Here is a 19,653-nt window from a genome sequence, read left to right as displayed (position 1 = left end):
TTGTGGAAATAGAAATAGCTAAAAATAAATATTTTGTAACTTTATTATTGTCTGTACTGTGACTTTCAATCAATTTATTGAATCCCTGCTGAACAAAAATATCAATTCCTTTCAAAATGAAAACATTACTATGCAGTGCACTTGCATATTTAAAAAAAAAAAAAAAAAAAAAAAAAAAAGTACCATGCTTTTACACTGCTGCTGAAGCCACAGCCCGAAACCAGAAATCTGAGCTGTGACTCCATAGGTGGAGTGTCATTTATTTGCTCAGGTGACATGTGTGATGCGTCTAAAACTACAACGGTCAATGAACTGTAACAAACAAAACAGCCTCACTCGGTTATTCAAACAATACATTTGCCAAGTAAAATAATGCAAACGCTGATGGGAAGAAGGGGCCTGGAATAAACAAAAGTTGACATTAAAATAAAGAATTACATAAGGGATCAAAAAACACTGTCTGAAGTCTGCAGCCTGCGAAGGCGTCAAGACATCCTAGTGGTACCCGGGCTACAGGACCTGCCAACAAACCTATGAAGATCTGCTCTTAAACCTGATCAAGCTGTGATAATCCTTCCAAAACTTCAACCAAATTCATAAACCAATTTTCACCCCGTCAGGGTATCCCGTGGTGCGAAAAGTCGAGTGAGACGCAAACACAGGGAGTTGCCTTCCGGCAAACGGAAAGAATGCAAAGTAATGTGGAAAATTTCACAGACAGACCGAGGTTTGGGCTTCAAGTGCTTGTAACAAACAGACTGCAACAGTAATCATGCTTAACCTAAATACAGCATGGTGCATCTGAAAATACCACGGCCTATTAACGCTGGAGATTATGCTACTGGCTTCTAAACGGCCTGGGCTTGGTAATCCAATTATGTGAGTTCAGGACTAAATGGCCAGAGCTAAAGCAGCAGAAAACGCCTGAATGGAGACAGGAAGTGGAGCTGTACGTGTTTAGCACCTTCATATGTGTTTAAAGGTCGAATTTTTGACATAAATTAGAGGTTTTGTTATTGAGAGATGAAGAGTTGACACGGCGAGGTTTGACAGTAATGGTCGGACACAGATGGCTGTTAAGACTTGCCTTGTTGAACATGTCTAGGAGGTCCGCTGATGAAACTAGGGAATACATTTCAGTCGCCCTCACCAAAACAAACACCCTGACATCAGTGCCAAGCCTGATGGGGCAAATCTAAGCAGTGAATCATGACTAAAATTCGATAAGAGGCAGATAAAAACAATAAAGCGGGAGGACCGGATTCGGCATGTTCGAATTAGAGATTTGGCCAACTGCGAACGGTCCACTTCTCCGCCTCAATGAGCGCCGGCTCATGTCCAATCAGACACCTGCTGAGTGAGGAGAGTCGGGCCAAATGCTCTGAACGCAAAACCTCTTCACCTTGCAACCTCCTCAGACGGCCACCTGCAGAGCTGCGCATTTGCGAGCAACTCGGACGGCAACAGGAAGAGTCGGAGAACAAAACGTCCTGAAAAACCAACAACATGATGGAAAAGAATTCAATAAAAGCGGCAAGTGGGCACTTATTTCTGATTGCGTTTGTGTTGTTGGCAATATAGTGTGAAATTGCAGCTTAGTAAAGCTTGTTTGAGCTCCGTCCAGCTCGGCTGTGAAGGCTGAAATGAGTCTGATTCCTCCAGCGGTCTGTCTCAGCAGCTGGGCCTGACCTTAAACCCCAAAGCTGCCGCCGGTAAAGCCGAAAAACGATAACTATACGTCACATGGAGCAGTGGGGAAAAAAATGGAAGAGTAGAGAAAATTAGAAATATCACCACCAAAAGCTATAACTGAATCAACCTAAAGGTCTGACTCAATAGGAAGGAGTCGTTTACTAGTCTAAGCCTGGCCATTTCTCGTACGAAAACTGAAGGGGCCAGATGTGAGAGCAGATTTGCCAATGCAAATTTTGCCCTTATCAACGTGAAGACTCAGAGGTCAAACGGCTTGACGGACAAGCTATTTGTGGAAAGGGTAAACGAAGGACTGTTATTTCATATAAACTGCTTGGAATAATTAGAGCATCCAGATGAAGCGGGCCTTCATTTCCCCTCACCGAAACTAGCTCCATTTGTCACGATAATTAATTTTTGGTTTTCAGGCGCAGACACATGCAGCGTTCATGATGTTTCTCGTAGTTATTTAGAGAGCTGCAGCGTTTTTCTTCCTCTAGTATCAGTCAATAAAGTTTTCCTGTGATTACTGGGTAATATGAAGTGCTTTTCCCTGGGGCAAGCTTACATTTAGCAGATTTTACATTAACAGCCTAATCAGCCCTGAATTGTATGGTTGTGATTTGAACATCAGAACAACAGGTCTTGTCTAAATTGAGATCTCAGCTACGGAAGGTTCCCTAACACAGCACTTCGACTTTCAGCCCATGTCTGCCTTTTCATGGTTTTGAAAGCAATCTTTTATGCTCTCCTAAGCTGTATTTATTCGTTTTAAAAATACAGTAAAAATAGTGATATTGTGAAATATTACATTAACAGTTTTCTACGTCAGGTGTGTTAAATTATATTATAATTTATTTAAAGATAAAAAATAAAAATAAAATCCATCTCGGCTAATGCTATAAACTATACAGGAGCTTTTTTACTATTACTATTAGCTATTACTTTTCTTTCAAGGTAACAATTAAAGATGCTGTATGTAGGATTGAACGGTTGTATGTAGGATAGCGGTTGAACTAGGTATTGCAGTCCAAATTCAAAATATTGGAGAGTGTTTTTTTTCACCTGGCCCCTCCTCCTCAGACTTGATGCACACGCAAGTTGCCAGATTAACGACACCAACAGAAACGAGCATACATTCCGATGAATGAAATTAAATACGCTGTGTTTTCCGCCAACTGGCAACCCGGGGTGCCGAAATACAATTGGGTAAACTGGCAGTGGGCGGGTTTCACAAACCATAACAAACACAGACATTCCGGGCCGGAATGCGCATTTTCAAAGGAGAATAACTGACTGTAGCATTTTTTTTTCAGATAAACAAGTATGTTAACTTAACATGTTTCTTAAATATCTGCAAACATATTATGGTATTTTCATGCTTTAGTAGAGTCAAAATCCTTCATACAGCACCTTTAACAACAGAGCCTATTAAATAAAAAAAATATATATAAAAAGTATTTTTTGTGTGTAAAAAAAAAAAAAAAAAAAAAAAAAGTTTACAAAGTAGCTGTCATAACTTGGTTTCATGACAGATTTAATTAAACGTATAAAATAATTTTAACAAAATGCTCTAAGCTAAATGACTAAAAATATTTTTTTGACATCTTTCTGTGGCTGAAAGCCAGACTGGGTGATTACATGAGACATGAGATGTTCATTGATATTTATTTTGTGTTATAACTAGTAGTAAAAAGGAAAGGATGATCGAGTTCACTTTGTTTCACGCTGCTTTTTTAATTGAGGCACCTATACAGTGTCGTGCCACATCAAAAAACATCAAAATGGCATTTATTGATTGAATTCCCCAATAAAACGGACAGAATTTGAAAGATAAGAATTTGTTTCTCGTTAAAAGCAAGAAAACAAAAAGTTGGCATGCTATATAATGTCTAGCATTGTTTTATTCACACATAAACTGAAACTATGTAGACTAAAAGATCTATTTTGGGATTTAAGAATCAATACTGATTCTAATACGCTGATTTGGTGCTCAAGAAACATTTTTATTGTTACATTTGTAATTTTCTAACATTATAACAACATAAATGCCTTTACTTTCACTTTTGATCAATTTAATGCATTCTGGCTGAAAAAAATAATAATAATTAGTTTCCTTTAAAAAAAAATTTACTGGACCTCAAATTTTTTGAATGGTAGTGTTTTTGACATTCTAAATGTTCCCTGATTAGTCATAATATATGCGCTGAATTCTCTAACTTAGGCATTGAAACAGCTGTGGTTTGTCATTTTTGAAATCTGTGGATGAAAAATTATGCCAATGGCGTAACAAATCAATCTGCATAGCTTCAATATTAGGCAAGCTAGTAAAAATTCAAGAAAAAAAAAGCTATTCTAAATCAATGCTAATTAACAATGACAGGAAACCTAATTAGGAATTCCCATGACTGGCATACTGTAGCCTATAGAAACACGATGAGACTGCAATCTGATGAAGTCCAGGGAGGCCAGTGAAGGCTTTTCTTCATCCTGTGTTCTGCAGCTCATCTCTCAGTGCTGATAGCCCTGCAAATGTACCAAAGACGGATAGAAACACAAAGCCTAAGAGCAGCTTCCTCCTGAGACCTCTGCCTGTTCTTTCTTCTCTTGCTTTCTTCTCTCTTTCTGCCAGGCCTCTTCTGAACTGCATAATTCATAAAAAATAGACCAGTCTTGTCGAATAGTTACGGGTCTAATATGTTTTCACAGCACTCTGTATGTTGAAAGAACCGTCATATTCTTTAAGTATGGCTGCCGTTTTACATTTCTGAAATGTGAAAACACCAAGTTGAATTTGAAGGAAGTAACTCAAGGGACGGGAGATAAATTGGCCTTGCTTTTAATAGTAGGAAAAGCTGGTCCACTGGGAACAAGAAGGCCATGAGAGAAGGGGGAGCTGTGAGTCATCCATGCAAATGTACAAAAAAATAAATTTAATTGGCTGGGTATGCTAGAGAACATCAGCATCTGCTATAACACTGATTAACTGCTCAACCAAGCTCGTAACATTAACAACACAAACAGGCCATTATGTAGGTGAAACACTCCGACGTACCTGGTCATTACCTGATTAAGCCTCAAGTCTCAAGTGGTGCTCTGCGCTCCTTAACAATTCACACACTTCTGCCACAATTACAAATCAACATACACACGCTGATGCCGCGTGATGGGATATGAAGATGCAGGGAGTGTGGCGCTGAAGATATAAGCAGTGCTGACACACCAGAGGAAGCGGTGACTAACGGACAGGAATGTGTAAGGTCTACTGTGAAGGTGTGGAACGAGTCGGATAAGTTTAAGTCATGAGGGAAGGGAAGGGGAAAAAAAAAAAAGTGTAACTTTAATATCATAAAGCTAATTCTAGCCATGCTGGAGGATGCAGGACAAAATGGTATGAGAGCCATCCCTGAATACATATGACTGGAAAAACAGGCTTGTGAATCTTAACAACACTTACACAACACAATACACCGTTTATCCTCCATGTCAATCAAATCTAGGTGCAAGTCGGGTGCATGAACGGCTTCTAGAAAGTACAAAAGAACATTTGAGACTAGTACTTTACTTTAAACTGCGTCTTATTCCATCTGGATGTACTAAAAAGAAAAGCGGTGCATGACGGGGCGGTGAGAGATCTAGTGGAGCTACGGCTGAGACGGAAGTGCTGAAACAGAGAGATAAATAAGTGACAGCTGGAGCTTTTTGCACTTCTACATCTAATGTACCCTGTCAAAAGCGGCCAGCGGAGAGATGGATCGAGATCACAGACCTGAATACCTGCACTTATCGCCACTTATCACCTGCACTCTCGTTTCTGAGGTTAATGCGAGAGGCATTTTGGGGCCACGTGCTGCTGTCTGAAGACATCACAAGCTCGGAAGTTTGAAACGAACAGCTTCAGAGATTTTTCGCAGTGTTTATTCCTGGCCTAAAATATGCAGAGTAACTGTCGCAGTTTACGCCGACTGATCCCGGCTGGAAGCTGGAAATAAAGTAAACTTGATGTTTTGTAAGCCAACATGAGGCCCCGTGTTGTAGGGCCCCATATTGTACAGAGGAAATTGCTTGTCATGCTCTATCAGAGGAGGGAAGATCTCTTGCTAATAGCAGGTGCGCCGAGCGTCTGGGGTATTTGTGGGAACGAGCGGAAAACAACTCATTTACCTCAGAGCAAGAGAAAAATTATGCGTTTGTGGCTAAGTAATGCTGCTTTATGTGATGCTCTCTAAAGCTTCATTTCTCTGCTTGTTGCAGTCAAATTGTTGTGGCGGCTCAGCACAGCTGGCAACAGGCATGGTGTTAATCGCCATATGACTTCCATCACGGTAAAAAATGGTGGCGAGAACAATCTGAAAGCAAGAAATAGGCAAATTAGTGTAATTGAAAATGGCACATTAAAAACTCATAAAGAGCTCTTTGTTGTCGGGAGGAATGGCGTTTGCATTATGCGAACGGTACACAATAGCCGTGTCACTCAGCGCAGCACGCCGGCATTAAGGATGCATGTGACTGTTTCAGTATTGTTTAGTGAACGACAAAAGAATACCGTGTGTATTTACAGTAACGATGTCTCCTGACAGAAACAAATGACTGTGGACCGAGCGAAGATGATTAATTTCCTCTGCCTACTGTAAACAAGTCAAATGTATTTTTAATCATTCCAGAAAAATAACGGTAATAACGAGCCATCGGCCCACGGTCTGCTAATGAGCTGCGATATGTTTGAGTCTTCCAGACACAACACTGAGGAATACCCGTGTTTCCCACCCCAAATCCCTCCTCAAAGAATATATGGAGACGACTGCAGAAAAACTGAGACTGAAGGAAGGTCTGGGCAGCAGTTATGATGAAACAGATGTTATGATCATTAGCACTGACGGCATCATTTATCCTGCTCTGCCCTGCCTGTGGAGCTCGAGCGAATGCTTCACAGTTCATGTAATTATGTTGCTTAAGCGGCTTTTATCAGATTGCCATTGTTTGGGATTTGCTAGGCAACTAAAATGAGGTAGTAGGGTTTAGTCACATGGTTTTAGTGTAAACATGCACCCAATAAAAGCACCTACGCTTGTGTCATTTTTATCCCTCAGAACAGTGCGTTATGTATGTTAGGGGTCCATGTTAGATCCCTTTGTCCCGCCTTAATGCTACTAAAATGTGTACCAAAACCACTAAAGAGGGATAAATTCAGTTGTATGCAATAAAAAAAGACAGACAAACAAAAAAAAAAAAAAACACACTTACAAAATAATAAATAACAGCAGACACACGATTTAGTTTATTACACATACTGAAGCGCACGTAACGCTTCAATATCGTCAATATCGTATACACAGAAATTTAAAGGAATTCACGCAACCTGTCAAAATGTGTTTAATTTAACTTGAACACATATTACTAGAAATATACCAGAAAAATATAACTATTGTTCAGTACAATGTACTTAATACTAGCCTACTTGTTTTATGCATTAAAATAATTAGACATGCTTAAACACAGAATGTGCTAACAATATAATAGAAGGTGAGAAAAAAAAATAAAACATTCCATAGGGCCCGAAACATACATTTATTAAAAGTTGAACAAAAATTATGTGTTAAATTGTATAAGTTTCATGATTTTAATTAATTGGATATGGTTTTTAATTAATACAATTTTATTTAACCATGAGTCCAGAAAGGAATTTAATTGAAAAAAAAAAAACAGAATACAGAAAAATTTAAACTGAAGAAACGGACTTAATAGGGCCCTAAGTTACATAATTTCATAAAAAAAATTGAAATGGCGTTAATCACAGTCATGGACTGTGATTAATCATGATTAAATCACAAATTTTAAATACTGGGATTTACCTGTAAATGTGTTAAAAATAAAGAAACGCATGACAAACTAGTTTAAGGAAACAGAACCTCTCACACTTCCGCCAGGTATGAGACACAATCCTTATTATATAATCTGGCAGCCATGTCACCCTGTAGCCCAAGACTGGTTACTCACTGAAGCTAAGCAGGGTTGCTGCTGGAAGAGGTGCTAGTGAGACCAGCAGGGGGTGCTCACCCTGTTGTCTGTGTGGGTCCTAGTGACCCAGTATAGTGATGAGGACACTATACTGTAAAAAGCACCGTCCTTCGGATGAGACGTTAAACCGAGGTCCTGACTCCCATTCAAAAATCATTAAAAAACCCATGATGTCTTTCGAAAAGAGTAGAGGTGTGACCTCGGCATCCTGGCCAAATTCGCCCATTGGCCTCTGACCATCATGGCCTCCTAACAATCCCCATATCTGCTGATTGGCTTCATCATTCTGTCTCCTCTCTACCAATAAGCTGGTGTGTGGTGGGCATCTGGCGCACTATGGCTGCCGTCGCATCATCCAGGTGGATGCTGCACACTGGTGGTGGATGAGGAGACCCCCAATTAATTAAAAAAATTAATTTCAACATATGAAATAATTAAGACTAACAGGTTTAGTAAAACATAATGAGTATATAGTTTAATATTTTGCGAAATGCTCCTCTCTAGACTTAATTTCTCTAGTGGACTAATGAGCTGTGGACACTGATGACCTGCTGAGGTAAATGAAATGCTACGTGACATTTTATTTCCACGCTGTTTTGTTAATGTCTTTCCACGGTTGAAACACTGATTGGGCAATTACATGAGGCATGAGATGTTCAGTCATGTTTATTCGCGTTAAAACTAGTAGTACAGAGGAAGGAATGATCGCACTCACTCGCGCTCCGCTCCGCACAAGTCTGCGGCACGTCACGGTTCAGACATGGGAACCGGAGCTGATCGCAGCCGCTCGAGACAATGCTTGTGTTGGGTTTATACCAGCACATTTCTGAATCATCTCAGAAGCGGCTCTCCAATGCGTTTATACAGCGATCTGTCATGCCACATCAAAGACTGTCAAAACACCATTTATTATTTGAATTTCCTGAAAAAAATAAATACTGTATTCGTTCGGTACACATCCGTTTACGTGTACCGTCACACCCCTAATACATATACATACAGTGGGTACGGAAAGTATTCAGACCCCCTTAAATTTTTCACTCTTTGTTATATTGCAGCCATTTGCTAAAATCATTTAAGTTAATTTTTTTCCTCAATGTACACACAGCACCCCATATTGACAGAAAAACACAGAATTGTTGACATTTTTGCAGATTTATTAAAAAAGAAAAACTGAAATATCACATGGTCCTAAGTATTCAGACCCTTTGCTGTGACACTCATATTTAACTCAGGTGCTGTCCATTTCTTCTGATCATCCTTGAGATGGTTCTACACCTTCATTTGAGTCCAGCTGTGTTTGATTATACTGATTGGACTTGATTAGGAAAGCCACACACCTGTCTATATAAGACTTTACAGCTCACAGTGCATGTCAGAGCAAATGAGAATCATGAGGTCAAAGGAACTGCCTGAAGAGCTCAGAGACAGAATTGTGGCAAGGCACAGATCTGGCCAAGGTTACAAAAAATTTCTGCTGCACTTAAGGTTCCTAAGAGCACAGTGGCCTCCATAATCCTTAAATGGAAGACGTTTGGGACGACCAGAACCCTTCCTAGAGCTGGCCGTCCGGCCAAACTGAGCTATCGGGGGAGAAGAGCCTTGGTGAGAGAGGTAAAGAAGAACCCAAAGATCACTGTGGCTGAGCTCCAGAGATGCAGTCGGGAGATGGGAGAAAGTTGTAGAAAGTCAACCATCACTGCAGCCCTCCACCAGTCGGGGCTTTATGGCAGAGTGGCCCGATGGAAGCCTCTCCTCAGTGCAAGACACATGAAAGCCCGCATGGAGTTTGCTAAAAAAACACCTGAATAAGATTCTCCTGAATAAGGTCTGATGAGACCAAGATAGAACTTTTTGGCCTTAATTCTAAGCGGTATGTGTGGAGAAAACCAGGCACTTCTCATCACCTGTCCAATACAGTCCCAACAGTGAAGCATGGTGGTGGCAGCATCATGCTGTGGGGGTGTTTTTCAGCTGCAGGGACAGGACGACTGGGTGCAATCGAGGGAAAGATGAATGCGGCCAAGTACAGGGATATCCTGGACGAAAACCTTCTCCAGAGTCCTCAGGACCTCAGACTGGGCCGAAGGTTTACCTTCCAACAAGACAATGACCCTAAGCACACAGCTAAAATAACGAAGGAGTGGCTTCACAACAACTCCGTGACTGTTCTTGAATGGCCCAGCCAGAGCCCTGACTTAAACCCAATTGAGCATCTCTGGAGAGACCTAAAAATGGCTGTCCACCAACGTTTACCATCCAACCTGACAGAACTGGAGAGGATCTGCAAGGAGGAATGGCAGAGGATCCCCAAATCCAGGTGTGAAAAACTTGCATCTTTCCCAAAAAGACTCATGGCTGTATTAGATCAAAAGGGTGCTTCTACTAAATACTGAGCAAAGGGTCTGAATACTTAGGACCATGTGATATTTCAGTTTTTCTTTTTTAATAAATCTGCAAAATGTCAACAATTCTGTGTTTTTCTGTTAATATAGGGTGCTGTGTGTACATTAATGAGGAAAAAAAAAAAATGAACTTAAATGATTTTAGCAAATGGCTGCAATATAACAGAGTGAAAAAATTAAGGGGGTCTGAATACTTTCCGTACCCACTGTACATATATACAAACATACATACACATACACTATTGCAAAAAAAGTATAAATAAGCAAATAGAAATAAATACCGTACAACACTGGATTATACTATGCAAAACTAAAAAGAGCAGCCTGGACATACATGTTCACGTCATCCTTGACAAAACGCATGAGCTATAATAAAGCTGGACTGAAATTAAGTATTTGTGCAGCCATTGATCTCTGTCAAGGTATAGAAAAATCTACACAACATATGGGACTTGCCAGGGGTTATGTAAAATGAATTATAGAGCAAGAAAAAAAAAGAAAAAAAAAAAGATGAAAATCGATATGTGATCCATTAAGGAGTTAAGTGCTGTGTTCTGACAGGTGGCTCTGTCCCAGGCTGCTCACGTCAATGATGGAAAACCGTCCGGGCGTAAATAATGTAGGAATAAATCAGCCAGAGATTAATCCTCTCATCGTTCAGGAGAGGAAACCCAGCACAGGACTAAATCACAGCAAACAACATCAGCTTCTGAAGCGTCTATGAACGCGGCCGTCCGCTTCGCCTGTGCTGAGGAGCATGTGCAGTATTTGCATGAAGCCTGTCTCTCAAGACGATGAAAGATTCATCAAAGAGCCCGGTCCTGCTTTGAGTGCTAGCCAAGGCGCCGGAGCCGTCAGCAGCTAGAGAAGAAATCACACTGCTTTTCAATTTTAGCACCACCTCAACCCATTCAGACGCTTTATGTTATATGCATGCGTATATGCGAAAGGGTAATGAGAAACGGCCACGTTGCCTGGCAGAAGTAGAAACTATATTGATCTGAAGCCTCCCAAGAAAACCTAAACATAGTGTTCTCTATGCAGATGACGTAGCTATCATCCTCCGGTGATGATTTAGTCATGCGGTGTTAGAGGAATCCTATAATAGGTTTGGTCTCCAAAAGATTACATTTTCCAAAGCCCAGTAAGAATTTAAAGCCAGACACATTTACTAAGATCTCTTGCTGCGGTTTAACAATGTGAACGGCTACCTGAAGGCCATCTCCTGTAATCAACATTTCTCAGTTCAAGGCACACATTATTATGAAGGTAGGCAGGAGGGCGTCTCATTATCCTGAGTGCGTGAGATTACTACACTGAAGGACTTTCATCAGCGCTGTGCTTGAGTCCTGGACTCTGTGCTGCCCACTTTGTATTCAACCATGTCGTGCCTCCCCCATCAATACACGGTGATGAAACGAGCTTGCGTCTTGCTGAGAGAACAATAATGTAGTGTTCAAAGATTTATATCGCTGTTAGACTATTCTCAACCAGGGAGATAGCGGAGACCTCCACTGTTATCTGAAACGATGTTTGACAACCAACCATTCACTTCAACAGACAGCGTTTCGTTTTGTCACACACCCATCTCGTGTAACCCGTCATACAGAATCTCAGTGTAGGATGACATATAGAGGTCATGTCTCATTAAAAGCTTTGGTTGGGCTGGGCGGTATGATGCTATAATGTGTCAACCGTAGAGATTGTGCTATAGGGTTTGTGGGGCATTCAAAAGGCATGAATGCTTCATGTGAAAATACATTATTCTAATCTAGAATTATTCATTTGTTATAAATAATTTGGCTACACTAATTTCAGTGTCTTTGCTACAGTGTAATTATACATTTAAGTACCAAGTAATATTAATTAACTACATGAATTTACTATATGGTTAGAGTTAGGATTTGGCTTAGAGTTACTTGTAATTATGCATTATTTATTGTTATTGTAACAGTAAGTACATGTAACGTGTCACAAGGACACCTTAAAATAAAGTGTTACCAATAATTTTATCTTGAATAAAGTTTGAAACAATGTTCGAACAGTGACTAATTAAATTCATTTAAAAATAATGGCATTTATTTTAATACAAATTTAATGGGATTCACAATGTAGCCTAATTAAATTTCCAATAATTTAATAAATACATTTAATTATTCAGCAATATGAACTACTGCGCGTTTATTTAATATATAAACAGTTAAGCAAAAATTACTATATTGTGATATATGCTGTTAATGTTATATACATTCATACCATGATAAAAGAACAGTACTGTAAAATGTCATACCTCCATTGCACAGTGCTGTAACATTTACCAGAAATATTTGCACTAAAAAAAGTAAAAATAAAATAAATAAAAAATACAAATCCAATTGATTTTCTATTTAATTCCAAGAAGTGCAATGATTTTCTATAAAACCAGAGCAAAGACATGAAAGCAAAGTAGTATTTCTCACAAATATATTTACCACTCAAAAGTTTATGGTTGGTAAGTGTTTTAATGTTTGAAATAAGTCTTTTACGCTTTTTTTAAACAAAAATGCAGTAAAAACAGTACTTTTTAAAATTTTATTACAATTTAAAATGACTATTTCCTATTTCAGTACATTTTAAAAGGTAATTTATTCCTGTGATGCAAAGCTGAATTTTCAGCTTTTCAGCATCATTACGTCGGTCTTCAGTGTCACATGATCCTTCAGAAATCATTCTAATATGCTGATTTGCTGCTCAAGAAACATTAATTACTGTATAAATATTGAAAACTGTTATGCTGCTTAATAATTTTTGCGGAAACCATCATTTATTTATTTATCTTTTTTTTTTCCAGAATTCTTTGGTGAACAGAAGGTTCGAAAGAAGAGCATCGATGTAAAACCGAAATCTTATGCAACATTATAAATGTCTTTACTGTCACTTTTGATCAATTTAAATGCATCTTTGCTGAATAAAATAATTTTAATAAAAAAAATTAAGATACACCTTACTGATATATTCTCCCATTCAAGACCATTAATAAAACATGAAATACAAAAACAACTGTTTAACATCGTACACGCTCAAGCTTGAGTCATTCCTCCAGGAAAAATAACACGTTACCCATAGGAACTCATCTTTCTTCTGCAGCACTACCATAGCTATTCTGTGCTAGTAGGAGGAAGAGTCACAGTGGAGATGAGAGATGTCTGTTCTGCTGAAGGGTCTGCCTTACATCAACACAACCGCACAAGCACAAGCCCGACGAATCTCACACGGTGATCCGTTCCCTCTCCAGACAAAGCTCTGTTCCACACCGCACAAATGTAAGCTTACACTATCACCGAGAGCACATTTGCTGTGGGACACAACGAGAAAGCCCCGGGTATCAGCGGAAAATGCCACTCTTTTGATTTGAATCAGATCCTTCACATTCTGCCAGATGCTGCTGGGAAAATCTAATTTACAGGAGGGGAGATCAGAAATATGAGCAAAGTTCTGCATTAGCCTGATTCAATGAAGCCTTGGAAATGGGCTGTGTGTGTGTGCTTCAGGTCACGCTTGAGAGTCCAACATCTTTTTTGGTTTCAAAAAGGCTTTCAATTTAGCAGAGTGGGCACAGAGCTTCCTGGATGTGCCGGGATCTCAGAATGAGCTCTAAGTGGGATGGCGTGTGCGTGTGTGTGTGTGTTTGTTTGACTTGGCTCAACGTCCGGGCAAACAGCCGGACCACCGGGACAAGACAGACCTGAGGCCCCCGTGGCTCTCCTGAGAGGCCCATTGTGTGCTGCCAACTATAAATGTCACTGATTTCCAACAGTTTCACACAGAGATTCAAGGAAACTGTCTTTAAACACGCCGAGAACAAATGCCGGCTACAAGCTTCCAGCTTCCTTCAGGCAGCGTGTCAATTATAACCAGCTTGCATATCAAATCCTTTGGCCATAAGCACATATTCAGTCTGGTAAAACATGAAAAAAACATCTGTACACTCCAGGTTTACATACCTCTTTGCCTGAGAGATAATAGGCGGACAGCAGGCCTCCAACAAAACGGATGTTCACTTCAAAGACGGAGATTTCAGCATTCTGAGGGAATAAAACACAGGAAAACAAAAAGAAGGTGAATATTTAAGCTCATAAAAACACCGCGACTGGCTCACCTTGAACTGCAGACTGTAACAATAGCGGGGAAAAAATATGTGAGTACTACAAACACACTTTGCCCTCACACACCAAACACAAAGAGAGAAAACAATACAATGGAGCTGATAAAGCTCTGCTGGGACTGAGCACAGATACAAACAAGATCCCATAGGAGGGTGAAATCTGAGTAAGGATATTTTCTGCAGATCTGGGAAACCATGGCTGCTGGGGAAAGGGGGATCCTATGGCGCATGTTACATGAACAAAACAACACTCACAGGATACAGAGCTATAAAGAGAGGATGCTTCTGAGAGTATCTCCAAATAATAATAATTTTAAAAAATCTAATTTCAACAAAAAAAACTCTTTGATGTTATACTTTCATCTTATATTTATCTGCAGTTGAAAATACTTACAGCACTATTACATCTGACAATATGATTTAACAATACTGACAATACATAGTTTTATACTAGTGCTTCTCAGGCAGGTGGTACACAATCTAGAATTGTATAATAATAATAATAATAATAATAATAATAATAATAAACATTATTATTATTATAAATAAGATATTTTACTTTACCTGTAAAGTATATTTTAAAATATAGCCTATTATAAATATATAAAACTATCTTTAAATATAAAATAAAATATTTAAATGATGATGATTATTATTATTAATATTATAAACATGCAAATTATACATTTAATTAGTTATTTTAAAATTTTAATTGTATACTCATATTTCTCAATGTTTACCTTATGTCTCATTCCAATTTTAATATACATTCATGTATAGCCCATATTTACAGTGTACATTTTTTATTCACTCATTTAAAAAAATAAAATAAAAAAACAATTCAATTGCCAAAGCAGCATCTACAGCATGATCAATGGATTTTAAAAGAAACAAATAGTAGCAACGAAAAACTGACAACTAAAAAAAAAAAAAAAAAAAAAGATTTTTCTTGGTGAATTTTTTTTTTTAAACATCCATTTGAGTAAAAACATTGCCTAGTGGCATTTAAAGCAGTACATTCCAACAAAATGATTACATTTTATTTAAGTTTTCTTGTTGGTGCAGAGTGCTAATTTAATTTAAAAAATGGTAATAGGCCTAAAAAGTTCCAGAACCACAGTTTTAAACTATTTATATCTATAAAAAATAAAAAATAAATAGATTCTGGGTGTTTGGACAACCTTAACTCAACTAAGAACCTTAGAGCAGCAATTGTAGTTGGAAGAGTTTGCATAAATTTTTCAGATACTGCAATCTGGCCCTGTGCAACCTGTGGCATGAAACCGCAAGACTCATTTAGCCTTTGCCAAGTAGCATTATACAGTCTGACCACAGCAAAACATCTGTAGTCTTGTCTGATGATTTATGAGGTGAAATATTTGTCTCTCTGCACCGTCTCTGGGCAACCAAACAATAATGACCCACTTATTGCTTAGCATAGGCCTCATGCGCCATCAAAACAATTTCATAACTGCGCACAGGCGGCGCAGCAGAGAACTATCTTGCATCACATTGGTAAATATCCGGTTCAGGGCAAGATAAATGGCTGATGTCTTGGGGTGGTTGGGGGTGTTATGGATAGCCTCCTCTCAAATGCTTAAACGGTTCCAGTGACAACGGGGCACCAGATGTTTCCAGATGATGACTCAAGCCTTTTGTGGTTTATAGAGGGATCTGTCAGAAACTGGCACAAAAAGACCATGACAAATGCTTTCTTGCTCATGTTAAGTTGGGGAAAAATATAAAATGTGAAGAAAAAGTAGGAAAAAAAACTTCAGGTAAACATTGTCAGCTCCTTTGTAAAACCGGTCAGAACCACTGGTTTAAATGGTAAAGCCTGAGAATATCCTTTTGCTCCGCCGCCGTGAATTGGACTGACATGTGTAAAACAAAAAAGTGGGGCAAACATACCGACAAAAACCTCCACAAGACTTCAAAAGTTCACTTCTGAGTCTTGTGAAATCATCTCCCTGCACACATGAATATGCACAAAGTCAATGGGGAATCAGTAGAAGATGGAAGAGGCAAAAGCAGCAAAGCAAAACCTCCACTGACTCCGCAAACTCTGCAATTATTTAAGAGCTGCCGAGCCTTAGCTATGCTAAGAAAAAAAATAAAGTGAATGAACCCTATTGAGCATCCTCAAGCTGAAGGTGGAGAAGCACCATGTGTCTAACATCCAACAGCTCAGTGATGTCATTATGGATGAGTGGAAGAGGATCCCAGCAACTACCTGCGCAGCTCTGGTGAACTCCATGCCCAGGAGGATTAAGGCAGTGCTAGATAACAATGGTGCCCATACAAAATATTGACACTTTGGACACAGTTTTGACATGTTCACTTAGGGTGAATGTTGCCAGTTATTTAGACAATAATTGCTATATGCTGAGTTATTTTTAGAGGACAGTAAATTTGTACTGCTATGCTATACTAATATATATATATATATATATATATATATATATATATAGTATAGCAGAGAGAGAGAGAGAGATTTACATTTAGTCATTTAGCAGACGCTTTTATCCAAAGCGACTTACAAATGAGGAAAATGGAAGCAATCAAAATCAACAAGAGAGCAATGATACTCAAGTGCTATAAAAAATCTGTTAGCTTAACATAGTACACATAGCAAGGTTTTTTATTTATTATTATTATTATTATTATTATATAATAAATAAAAGAAAACAGATAGAATAGAAAAAGAATAGAGCAAGCTAGTGTTAGAGGCCTTTTGCTTTAAAAAAATAATATTATATATAAATAAAATAATAATAAAAAAAAAAATTGCAATCAAAATCCCAATACATAAATACAATAAAGCCTGTTCAATGGCCTTAAGAAAGACTAAGAGACTATAAAAAGCAGTCATGCAATAAAATACATGTCATAAATAAGTAACTTCTATCTCTACAGCAAACTTCAGATGAGTCTGCACTAGAGAGAATGGAAACAGATGGACACAATGAAGCACACTGTGCTTGGGTTCTGTATCTAATGGCGTGTCTCTGATTGTTGGGACTCATAAAAAGGGAAGGGATTTCTATTTTTATGCTTTTGATGAGGTTTTTCGATCCAGCAGCGGTACAGTGTCTCTGTCTGAAAGGTTATCTCACTCGGGTTCGAGTTCAGTTGGGATTTGTGGTCACTGCAACATAGCGGTCTTTTACAGCAGTGGGTGAATCTGACTTTCGATGATGCTGGCTTTTACAGAAATAAAAGAATCCCACAGCATAAAAGATGAGAGATCAGGACTGTTGATACGGTGAAGTGACTCTCCTCCTCCGTTCTGCTCCAGGCTCGGATTTCTCCATCAAGCAATCTGATCATAACTTGTAAAACAACGGAATGTGGTAATGAGGATTCAGGAATGACCTGATAAACCAAAAACGCTGGACAACTGAAATACAGAGGATAAACAAAGATTAATCATATCTCCCAAAATAATCAATGAGTTGCCAAAGAGATTGAAGCGCTTTGAATCGGATGATAATATAAGCGTGATTCACAGATAGCCTTTACTTACACAGCTAAACGCCTTTTAGCTTCTCAAAGATAACCGGATGATAGCGGAGGTCAAACGAAGCCGCATGACTAAACTTCCAATGGCTACAATTATTCTGCTAAAACAAGAGGCTTTCGTGCATCAGAAATGGGTTGCTTAGTATTCCAGAGACGAGCTGAATATTAATAACTGTTTCACAGGGGATTTTTGTGGACTCTTTCATTGTTGGAATTGCTTGAGGGTAGAAAGAAAAGCCTTTCAATTAAAAGTTGTTTAACACTCTTCATTAAAGGATTGGACCCAGATACAGTCTTCTCTCTTGCCTTAAATTGAGGCGCTAGGATGCACTGAAGGACTTCCGATGCTAACTAACGGAAAACCCCTGCAGAATGTCTAATGAAATTACCTCACCACACAGATGCAGAGAACCGATCGAACATCAAACAAAGCGTTATTTTTGTCTGGTTTATTCTGCATGTGTTGGGTCTTAATTCGCTCATCAACTTTTAGTCACTTCTGGAGTGATCTGCATGCAGTATTGATTCCCTTTTCCTATTCACTTTCTTCATGATTAATCGGATTTCTGCCTTCATTTGCTGGTATCAGTCCTTCTATTTCCCTACTGGGTGCAGTTCTGAAGATGTAACAGTTCAGCACTTCTCATATTACTGAAGAGGTATTGACGTTTATAAAAGCCAGATAATTCCACCTCTAAAATCTAGTTGGATGAGTCACGTAAAAAGCAGAAAATTCTCCTTATAAATGATATTATAAATATAAATATATTACCGTTGAAAATGTGCAGTTTAAGATTTTTTTAATGCTTTTGTAAGTCCAAAGCCTTACCATTTTTAAATAAACACAGTATAAACAGCAATATTGTGAAATATTACAAATTTAAATAACTTTTTCTATTTTAACATGCAATTTCTAATGTGGATTTGCTGCTCATTTAACATTTATTATTATCAATGTTGTACATTTTTGTGAAAATTATACTTTTTCCAGGATTCTTGGATAAAGTTTAAAGAAGAGAATTTATTTAAAATAAATATTTTGTCATATTATAAAATGTCTTGACTGTCTTTTTGTGTCCTGCTATTTTTTATTCTAATTATTTTGCTAGTGAAATAAATAATAGTTCTGCTTTCAAGTCTTAAGTGCTTGCAAATTAGAAAACGAAAAAGAAATTATGTTCTATCATTGAGGGTCAAATATTAATTAAATTAGAAATATTTTTAAAGACAAAAATCAACCGGCTCAACAAAAATGAGTATAAAGGGCTCGAGTCTTACCATGTTAAAGTCTAGGTTCCTTTCCACCCACTCGGTAGCAGCCTCAAACTCGTCATACATCTCCATAATGTAGAGTGTGTCCAGCGCATCCACAATGGTGGCTCCTTTGAGACTACCTGTGGATAAATATGACAACAAACCATTTGAGAAGGCTTCCTGTGGGGTTACCTCTAGGATCAGAGCTGAAATAAACCGATAGCTTTATGATAAAGACCTCAGAGCCTTTGAGATATGGACCCTAATGCCCCGCCTAAGGGAAAATCCTGTGTAGAGAGCAAACAAACCATGGCTACAACAAATAAAAACCTTGCGAGTTAACACCCTCAAAGGGAAGCCAAGGTTAAGACGAACAGATCTTACACAGGCCACGTCAGATTACTTCAGTATTTTATAGATAACGTGAAAACAAAGTGGATAAAAGAAAGGAAGACGTTCAATAACTCTCTGGTGTTGTCAAAGACAGTGAAGAAAATACATTGACTCTTTAGTTCTATATGAATCAATTATTTACTGAATCAGTTTATTGTGAACAAAAAGATTGACTAAATCAGATTCACTAAACATTGGGACAATGACAACTCCATATGAAACATG

General features: G+C 38.4%; 1 protein-coding gene across 1 annotated transcript in view; it reads right to left on the bottom strand.

Moving 5' to 3' along the window:
• The window catches only part of man1a1 (mannosidase, alpha, class 1A, member 1), a 121,681-nt gene that overhangs the window by 56,069 nt on the left and 45,959 nt on the right, over positions 1 to 19,653 (bottom strand). Inside the window, exons 3-4 of the mRNA XM_058755568.1 lie at positions 19,060 to 19,175; positions 14,099 to 14,179 (exon numbers count right to left, since the gene is read on the bottom strand). Coding sequence (XP_058611551.1) covers positions 14,099 to 14,179; positions 19,060 to 19,175 — 197 coding nt within the window. The remainder of the gene's footprint in view (positions 1 to 14,098; positions 14,180 to 19,059; positions 19,176 to 19,653) is intronic.

The sequence above is a fragment of the Onychostoma macrolepis genome, chromosome 20 (genome assembly GCF_012432095.1).
Source record: "Onychostoma macrolepis isolate SWU-2019 chromosome 20, ASM1243209v1, whole genome shotgun sequence".
NCBI classification, from domain to species: Eukaryota; Metazoa; Chordata; class Actinopteri; order Cypriniformes; family Cyprinidae; genus Onychostoma; species Onychostoma macrolepis.
The sequence above is the reverse complement of the archived record's forward strand: the minus strand, read 5'-3'. Positions and strand labels throughout refer to the sequence as shown.